We start from the raw sequence: 10,751 nt of genomic DNA, 5'->3' as shown, positions 1-10,751 counted from the left end.
TGCACCTCCCCCTTTTCTACTACCCTCTCCACCTCTTCACCACCACTTGCTCTCTTTCCCTCTCTTCTAGCCTTCTTTTGATCCACCCGGATCACTTCCACATAACATTTCCGGGAATATGGCTGATCTCCCCGGACTTTTCCCACTTGGTTTTCACTGGAAATTTAATCTTCTGATGATATATGGATGCCACGACCCTTAGCTCATTCATGGCCGACCGCCATAGAATAATATTATATAATGATGGGGCATCCACGACGTTGAAAGTGGTCATGGCGGTATTTTTCAACTCCCGAGTGCCCAGAGTCAAGGGCAAGACAATCTCTCCCTCCAGGTAGACAGCATGGCCAGCAAAGCCAAAAAGTGCAGTTTACATTGTCTCCAATTGGTACCCCTACAAATCCATCTGTATGAGGGTTCCTTAAAAATAACATTCACAGAGTTGCCTGAGTCAACAAAAACCCTCATGATGTCATAATTTGCAACCCGGGTTTGGATCACCACGGCATCATTATGGGGAACATTGACGCCCTTAAGATCTTCCGGGCCAAAGCTAATAACTGCCTCACTCCTCCTCACTCTCTCCACCTCCATACAATCTCTCCTACTCCTCGACTTCCGAGCCCGATTGGAATCACCATCAGTAGAGCCTTCAGATATCATTTTTATTATCCCAAAGGCAGGGGGTGAGACCTTACCCCAAAGGCAGGGGGTGAGACCTTTCTCCTCTCGGGCTCCTGATTTATCCTCCCACTAGGGGCACCTCTCGATCTCTCCCACGAACTGGGTCCCAGCTGCAAATTTTCTCAGGGTGGCAATCTTGGCCTCTTACTTGGTGAATTATGTCCCTGGATAGTAGACGGGACATAATCTCTTTTCAATGTCCGGCAATCCTCTGTGTTATGGTAACACACTTTGTGAAGGGTACCAAATCCCTTTTTCTCGGGCCTCAGGTTGTGGAGTGTGATTCAGATCTTGCGATCTTTCTGCACTGCACTCTTGCACATCTCGGTCCCGAGGAATCTTTAAAGGCACATGGCGAGAAAAATGCCCGAGATTACCCCTCCTCTGCTCTCTCTCCTCGGATCTAGACACCCGGTCACCCCTCTCTCTCTTAAAAGCCTCCCTCTTCTGCTTCTGAGCCTCATCTATATTAATATACTTCTCCTCCCAGACCAAAAGATCTTCAAAATCTCCGGGAGTTTTCTTGGTCAATGATCGAAAAAATTCCCCCTCCCTTAGCTCCTGAGTGAATGTAGTTGTTTTGGTCTCGAGGGCGCAGGAGGGGACATCCAAAGCAACACGATTAAATCTTCGAATGTAAGCCCTCAAACTTTCTTATGGGCTCTGCTTTACTTCAAAAAGACTAAAACTAGTCTTTTTGTACTTATTGATGCTGCTAAAGTGATGTAGAAAAGCCTTTTGAAAATCCTCAAAAGATTTAAAGCTCTGGGGGGACAATCCTTCAAACCACCTCTGTGTCGAGTCCACCAAAGTAGTTAAGAACACTTTGCACTTAATTCGATCCTCATAGCAATGTAACATGGTCATGTTCTCAAACCGGGCCAAATGCTCCTCAGGGTTAGCACTGCCATCGTAGTCCTTGATTTTTGCGGATTTAAAATGCCCGGCCAAAGGTTTCCGGACAATAGCATCCACAAAAGGCATACTTTAGTGACTACCCGAGCATGATTCCGACTCTCCATTGGCCCCTCCAAAACCCTCATTTTCTGCCTCAATTCTTCCAAATCCTCGGCCACAGTAGGAGACTTAGAACCGGCACTGAACTCTCTCTCCTCCATTCTTACCTCCTCCTCCCTCATCTCATGCTCTCCTTCGGGCTGCGTAGCATGATGAGAAGGGGACCTTCTTGCTACGGCCTTCTCCACTGCATCGGATATAATCCGAGGTACAGAAGTTATATGTATATGTTATCGTATTTATTATAAACCATTATTTACACTTAATCCTATGTGTAAAAGAATAGATAAAAAAATTAAATGAAACTATTCTTATAGAAACTAATTTTAATAGATCTAATATTACAACTCGTAGATCTATAAAATGGGAAGAAATAGAATTTCCAGAACATTGGATAATTGAGCAAGCTGTTCCTAGAAATCCTATAATAAATAGAGATTTACAGCAAGTTATTCAAAATAATAAAGGATCTGTTCAAATACAGTTTAATAATGAATAAAGAAGATTATTACCCTCTTCTGTTTATGGTAGATCAAGATCTAGTCATTTTTTTATTTCACCTCTAGATTATATGGTGGGTATTCCACAGACTTCTAGAGCTTCTACTTCTCAGATAAGAGAAGAAGAATCTTCTGTACAAGATACAGTAGATGATTTAATTATAAATCAAAATAATATTGTTCATGAAAGTAATTTTCAGAAAGTTAGAGAAACTGATACAGTTTCACAAATGAATTTCAGTATTTAATGGATAAAACCTTTAAAATTGATTCTACTAAAGGATCTCGTGCTAGAGCGAAGATCAATGCAGAATTTTATCTACCCAAATAGAAATCTTTCAGAGATTGGTATTTTAAAAATTTCTTTGAAGAAGAATTTACATATATTGTTACATAATTTTATAAATTTTGTGAAAATCAAAACAAATTAATACATTTTGTTCCTTGATGTTTTAAAACTTTTATTATTGATTATATTTCTGTTCTAGAAAGAACATATAAACTTTTTTCTGGATTGATTCAAAAATCAGTTTATCCTCCTCAGCAACCTTTTCTTATAGAAAAAAAAAATAATAAAGTTTTAAATTTTACTGCTTTTTCAAAACTATTTGAAAATGATATGTTACATATAACTGTTAAACATATTAACCATATAATTGAAAATCAAAATTATACAAATTTATATTTAACTATAATAAGAGAAGAAATAAATTCTCTAAAAAATAGATAAGATAGTCATAGCTATTAATCAAATTAAACCAGATGTTCATATACAAGAACCAGATACTAATATTGTTTCTATTGCCAGTTCTTCTATTCAATCCCCTCCAGATAATAAAGATTTTAAATTTAAATCTTATGTTCTGATATAGAAAAATTATTAGAAAAAAATTTAAAAATCTTAATATACATACTCTTAACGAAGAGTTTGAAAATAATAATATTTCTGATGAAAAAATTAATAAAATTAAATGGGCAGATAGACCTATCCAAAATAAATATTATTATGATAGACCAACTCCCATGGATGTTCTTATAGAAGAACAAGAATATATATTTTCTAATATTTATAATGGGAAAAGTATTTATGAATTGAATATTGATGGTTTTAGTGATAAGCAGATTTATAATACTGCTCATAGAATGCTTATGTATAATACTGTATGTAAAACATCAGGAAATAATGATAAAAATATTGCTAAAATGATAATAGCAGGATTTACTGGTCAACTTAAAGGTTGGTGGGATAATTATTTACATTATTCCCATAAAGATGAGATTTTAAATTCAATAAAAATTGAAGATAATATTCAACTAGAGAATGCAGTCTATTCATTAATAATGATTATGATTGAACATTTTACTGGTAAATTTACTGATAATAGTGAACAAATTCGTACTTTATTAAGTAATCTAAAATGTAAAACATTTACTGATTTTAGATAGTATAGAGATATTTTTTTATCTCGTATTTATGAGATACCAGACTATAATAATAGTATTTGGAAAGACAAACCATAATTCATAGATGGTTTACCTTTCTTATTTGCAGAAAGAATCAGAAAAGTATTAAGAAAGGAAGACATAAATATTCCTTATGAAAATTATACTTATGGTAAACTAATTAGTATTTGTATTCAAGAGAGTTTAGCTCTCTGTAATGAATTAAAATTAAATAATCAAATTAAGAGACAAAATTTACTTGAGAGAAAACAATTAGGAAAATTTTGTGATTAATTTGGTATGGACCTATCTAATAAAGGTAAGAAGAAAATAAAAGATAAAAATGAAAGACCTTATAAGAAGAAAAGACATTTGTCTGATAGACAAAAAGATAGAAAGAATAAAAGAAAAGAAAGCCGTGAATTACGGAAAGCTGAAAATAAAGCTAAAAATAAATTAATTATTTGTAATAAATGTAAAAAGCTAGGACATTATGCTAATCAATGTTGGGCTAAAACAAAATTAATAATTTAGACATAGATGAAAATCTTAAAGATAAAATCAATAAAAATAATAATAGATTCTAATCAGAATTCAGATAGTGAATCTGATAATAGCTCATAATTTAGTTCAGAATTTTATAATTCAGAAGATATATAATAGAAAATAAATCTTTTAATTCTGATATAGAATGTGATAATTGTATACAAGGAGAATCTTGTATCAATCATTTAAGTGAAACTGATAATAAAAATGATGAGTTTTATAAACTTATGTCACAATTTCAGGATTTAAATATTAATGTCTTAACTAACAATAATATTTTAGAATTCCTTAAAATGATTAAGGATCCAATCTTAAAATCAACAATTATTGATCAAATGGAAAATACTGCTTCAACAAGTAGTAACAATAACATTCTTATTAAACAAGAACAATCGTATACTATGAAAGAAGTAAAAAATCTTTTACAACAAAAATATAATAAACAAAATCCTGTTACAATACAAGCTTTAGTTACAGAGATTAATAATCTTAAAGAACAAATAAAAATTTTACATCACAATAATAATCATCTAAGTTATCGTATCTCAGTTATTGAAAATAACAAAGAAGATAATGATAGTAGTCAAAATATTTCATTTTCCGATAATAATCATTTATCTGTTTTAAGTATGATCATATCTCAAAAATAGTATACAAATATTACTTTGTTAATAGATAATTCTTATAAAAAGAATTTCATTGCTATGATAGATAGTGGTGCAGATTTAAATGTGATACAAGAAGGATTAATTCCTACTAAGTATTTTCATAAAACTACACATTCTCTCTGCTGGAGGATTACCTTTAGAAATAAATTATAAATTACCAAAAGCATATATTTGCAAAGATAAAATCTGTATTCATACCAGTTTTTTATTAGCAAAAGATATTTCTAGCCAATTAATACTTGGTCTACCTTTTATTTATCAAATTTATGTTTTAAAAGATGTTGATGAAACATGTATTACAGGAACCTATCAAGGTATTTCCCGAATATGGCCAAAAGTTTATTAAACTGACCAGGGTGGATAATTCAAGGTCTCGAGCCACCCGGATCTCCTTGTCTGTCCCGATCTCCAACACTTCTTGCTCCTCTTCTGCCACAAACTGCGCCTCCCCCTTTTCTACTACTCTCTCCACCTCCTCACCACCACTTGCTCTCTTTCCCTCTCTTCTAGCCTTCTTTTGATCCACCCGGACCGCTTCCACATAACATTTCCGAGAAGATTGCTGATCTCCCCGGACTTCTCCCACTTGGTTTCCACTGGAAATTTAATCTTCTGATGATATGTGGATGCCAACGCCCTTAACTCATTCATGGCTAACCGCCATAGAATAATATTATATGATGATGGGGCATCCATGACGTTGAAAGTGGTCATGACGATCTTTTTCAACTCCCGAGTGCCCAGAGTCAAGAGCAAGACAATCTCTCCCTCCAGGTAGACAGCATGGCCAGCAAAGCCAAAAAGTGCAGTTTACATTGTCTCCAATTGGTACCCCTACAAATCCATCTGTATGAGGGTTCCTTAAAAATAACATTCACAGAGTTGCCTGAGTCAACAAAAACCCTCATGATGTCATAATTTGCTACCCATGCTTGGATCACCAAGGCATCATTATGGGAAGATATACGCCCTTAAGATCTTCCGGGCCAAAGCTAATAACCGCCTCACTCCTCCTCACTCCCTCCACCTCCATACAATCTCTCCTACTCCTCGACTTCCGAGCTCGATTGGAATCACCATCAGTAGAGCCTTCAGATATAATTTTTATTACCCCCAAGGCAGGGGGTGAGGCTTTTTTCCTCTCGGGCTCCTGATTTATCCTCCCACTAGGGACACCTCTCGATCTCTCCCGTGCACTGGGTCCTGCTGCCAAGTTGCTCAGGGTGGCAATCTTGGCCTCTTACTTGGTGAATTATGTCCCTGGATAGTAGACGGGACATAATCTCTTTTCAATGTCCGGCAATCCTCTGTGTTATGGTAACACACTTTGTGAAGGGTACAAAATCTCTTCTTCTCGGGCCTCACAGGTTGTGAAGTGCGATTCAGATCTTGCGATCTTTCTGCACTGCACTCTTGCACATCTCGGTCCCGGGGAATCTTTAAAGGCACATGGTGAGAAAAATACCCGAGATTACTCCTCCTCTGCCCTCTCTCCTCGGGTCTAGACACCCGGCCACCCCTCTCTCTCTTCAAAGCCTCCCTCTTCTGCTTCTGAGCCTCATCTATATTAATATACTTCTCCGCCCGGGCCAAAAGATTCTCAAAATTCCCGGGCGTTTTCTTGGTAAATGATCGAAAAAATTCCCCCTCCCTTAGCCCCTGAGTGAATGCAGTGGTTTTGGTCTCGAGGGTGCAGGAGGGGACATCTAAAGCAACACGATTAAATCTTCGAATGTAAGCCTTCAAACTTTCTTATGGGCTCTGCTTTACTTCAAAAAGACTAAAACTAGTCTTTTTGTACTTATTGATGCTGCTAAAGTGATGTAGAAAAGCCTTTTGAAAATCCTCAAAAGATTTAATGCTCTGGGGGGGACAATCGTTCAAACCACCTCTGTGTCGAGTCCACCAAAGTAGTTAGGAACACTTTGCACTTAATTCGATCCCCATAGCAATGCAACATGGTCATGTTCTCAAACTGGGCCAAATGCTCTTCACGGTCAGCACTGCCATCATAGTCCTTGATTTTTGCGGATTTAAAATGCCCGGCCAAAGGTTTCCAAACAATAGCATCCACAAAAGGGCATCCTTTAGTGACTACCCGAGCATGATTCCGACTCTTAATTTTCCCCTCCAAAACCCTCATTTTCTGCCTCAATTCTTCCAATTCCTTGGCCACATTAGGAGACTTAGAACCGGCACTAGACTCCCTCTCCTCCATCCTTACTTCCTCCTCTCTCATCTCCTGCTCTTCTTCGGGCTGCGTAGCATGATGAGAAGAGGCCCTTCTTGCTACGGCCTTCTCCACTGCATCGGATATAATCCGAGCCAAATCCTCCGGGGACAAAGTAATGACAGGTGGAGGTCCTGTGGGTGGAAGACCACCTTGTCCAGAGATAAGTGCATCATCTCCAGGAACCGGTAAGTATCTTGATTCGTCTTTCTTGTAGGAGCCACGTCTTCGTCTTGACCACAAACGGCGCCAATGATGATATCCGAGTGAATTTGGTAAGCAGGGTCGGGGAAATCCACTGGATTATAATGAGAGTTTTTTTTTTCTTTATTGTGTTCAAGGAAACTGAGAAAGGGATATGACTTCACACGTAACCTGCAAACAATGAAATGAAGAAAATGGCAATATATGTGAGGATATATATGAGTGCTCAAAGATCCAGAATTCAGAATCCTTTAAATGATAAACATATCTGCTATTTATAGGAGAAAATCTCATGATTAACTTGTTTTCAGTGCCCATATGCAAATTAGGGTAGTATGGCTGCCCATAAGCTGCTTCGGACAAGTTGTTCTGACACGCCAACTCCTGTGGTTCTGACAGTAATTATTGCCAAGCATAATGTATTCCATACTGCTGCACTCGAGTGAAGTGTTGTTTTTGAGGTACCCAGGTAAAAAGATTCTCGGGAACTGGTATGAGGGCCCGGACATCTGGTAGCCCGGGGAGAAGATGTCCCGGATATCCACCTGCCCGGCTTTTGAAGAGTCCATCCTACATATTGACCCTGATTTGGGTTATCCATTTGATATCCCTGGTCATCCATGACCCGGACTCTTATGAGGGTATCACCAATAATTTTAATTTGATTTTTACTTTCGACAATTTGGATCATACCATTCACTCTTAAGTAATGAATTAATTTTATGCTAGATACGTTAATAAGTTGAAAATGAGAGTGTCTATGCTCCACCGGGAGCTTTACTCCCCCTACATCAAATAATTGACACGTGTCTCGTCTTATTATTTTATTTTGTTTGTCTTTTTAATTTTTCTTTTCTTTTCTCTTTCCTAATTTATTGCTATTTTCTCTGTCTACTTTCTGAATTTCTCTTTCTTGGTTACCTTAACTTATCAATACATTTATATATTTAACCATGGTTGAACAATAAGAGAAGAAAAGGTTGAACGATAAAAAAATCTAATTCTTCACCATCGTCAATTAAGTGATGTGAGTGTCTTCTTCCGGCCATTCAACAACCCAAAGTTCTCCCATTCAGCAGCATTAATTTTTAATGGAAGGTATGTATTTTATAGTAGTTTTTTAGTCCATTTAAAGTCCTCTTTTTCAGAATCGATATTTAATGTTTCGTTGATATCGTTTCTTGAATAGCCAAGTTTTATTTTTTCATTTAATATTATTTTTCACCATTCATTTATATGAACAATACATTAATATAAAGAATTTTTTTAAAAGAAACACAGATATGCCCATAAATACAACATTGATAGAATGTATCATATTTTTTAAAATTTCTTGATCGTTTATATATCAAATAATATTGTTAATTGATGATTTTTAATATCTATAATGTTTATCTCTATTTTTTGTTAGATTTGATATTAAATGATGGAGAAGGTGTTATTAGTAATACCATTTGCACCAATGAAGACAGCAAGGCCGAAAATGAGGAGATGTCAGATGTTGAGAAAAAACATGTATCCACTGTTGAGGAATTTGAGCAAAGGTTAGCTATTGGTTAAACCATAAAAAGTATTGATGATGCTTATTTATTATATTGTGAGTATGCACACACTAGAGGTTTTAGTGCTCGAAGGGGGAAAGAAGCTTATTTTAGTGGTTCTAAAGATCTTTATATGAAAGAATTTGAATGTTCATCTCAAGGAATAAAGGATGGAAAGCGGAGTGCAAATAACAATAGACCTTTGTATCAAAATCTAGAAACAAGAACCAAATGTAAAGCAAGACTTAGGATTCGAAGGAAAAAAAATGAAGACTGGAGAGTGACAATTTTTGAAATTAACCATAATCATGAAATGGTTGATGAAAGTCAAAGATATTTGTTGAGATCGGCTCGTAAAGTTTCATATGCTCAAGGTGAAACTTTAAGAGTAATGTCAGAGGCTGGGATAAAACCTTCTAGTGTGTTGTCATATATGGAGAAAGAATCACATGGAGTGGAGAATTTAGGTTTTATTCGAAAAGATGCTTATAATTATCTGAATTATGTCACTAAGGGACACTCGAGGGTTGAAAATGGAGATGCTTTTGAGTTGATACGATATTTTAAAACCAAATCAAACGAGGAAGACTTGTTTTATTGGGATATTCAGATGGATGAAAATGGTCGTTTGTCAAATTTTTTTTACAGAGATAGTCGAGCTAGGATTGATTTTGAGTATTTCGGTGATGTGCTTTCTTTTGATACAACTTATCGGACTAATAGATATAATTTAATATGTGCTCCATTTGTTGGCATAAATCATCATATGGATAATGTGATGTTTGGGTTAGCTTTCATGTCTGATGAAACAGAGACTTCATTTCAGTGGTTGTTTAAGACATTTCTTGAATCTATGGGGGGGAAACAACCAGAAACAATTTTCACAGATCAATGTCAAGCAATGATGAATGCTATTGAATCGGTGTTTCCATGTTCACAACATCGTCTTTGCCAATGGCACATTTCAAAAAATGCCCCTTCACATTTGGGCAACTTGAATGTCAATCATGAATTTAAAGGCATGTTTATGAAGTGTATGCAATTTTGTGATTCTGAGGAAGAATTTGATGTGGTGTGGAAAAAAATGATTGGTGAGTTTGGTCTTGAAAACCATTCGTGGTTGAGGGGAATGTACAAGTTGCGACATAAATGGTCAACAGCATTTAGTAATAAAAAATTTTGTGCTGGGCTTAAGGCTACCTCTAGAAGTGAATGCACAAACTCTGTTTTGAAAGATGGTGGAAAGAGAACTTTTACTCTATTTGAATTTGTGAATAGATTTGAAGAAATTCAGAAACGGTGGCGGATAAAAGAAAATGAAAAAGACTATAAGTGCCGACATAAGACGCCTACACTCGTAGTGAAAAATCAACCGTTGCTACAGCATGCCGCATCTGTTTATACAATTGACATCTACAAAATCTTTGAAAAGGAGTTAGTGAATTCTTTAAACATTGAGTTTGATCATCCCCCTACATTCACGGGCAATCCAATGAAGTTTGACATAAGATCGGTTGGACAATCAAATAGGATCCAAAATGTCACATTTGATGTGGAAACTAATGAAATCAAATGCACTTGTCATTATTTTGAAACAGTTGGAGTGTTGTGTAAGCACATTTTGATTTTTTTAAAATTCATGAATGTCCATTCGATACCAACAAGATACATAAAAATGCGATGGACGAAGACAATTAGAAATAGGATACAATGTTGTGAAAATTTCAGCATGGAGTGTGGGAAAGATTCAGATATTGTGTATAGAAATCAAATGATGAGACTTTGTTATGATCTCATTACAAAAAGTACTGTTCATGTTGATTCGAAAAACTTGATCAAAAGAAGACTTCAAAGTCTTTCATTGGAGATAAATGAGATGTTTGAGAACATGAAATTAGATGTTGAAATTGCTGGTGAA

The 10,751-nt window shown here is 35.9% G+C and overlaps 1 protein-coding gene across 1 annotated transcript in view; it reads left to right on the top strand.

Annotated features, from left to right (window-relative positions):
* Window positions 1-9,146: 9,146 nt before the first annotated feature.
* LOC140985906 (protein FAR1-RELATED SEQUENCE 5-like) overlaps window positions 9,147-10,751 on the top strand; it is an 11,572-nt gene continuing 9,967 nt past the window's right edge. The window contains exon 1 of the mRNA XM_073453849.1: window positions 9,147-10,346. Within this exon, the coding sequence (XP_073309950.1) occupies window positions 9,147-10,346 (1,200 nt within the window). The remainder of the gene's footprint in view (window positions 10,347-10,751) is intronic.

Source organism: Primulina huaijiensis, chromosome 10, assembly GCF_012295235.1.
Source record: "Primulina huaijiensis isolate GDHJ02 chromosome 10, ASM1229523v2, whole genome shotgun sequence".
Classification (NCBI taxonomy): Eukaryota; Viridiplantae; Streptophyta; class Magnoliopsida; order Lamiales; family Gesneriaceae; genus Primulina; species Primulina huaijiensis.
Note: the sequence above shows the minus strand (reverse complement) of the source record. Positions and strands in the feature narration are given on the sequence as shown.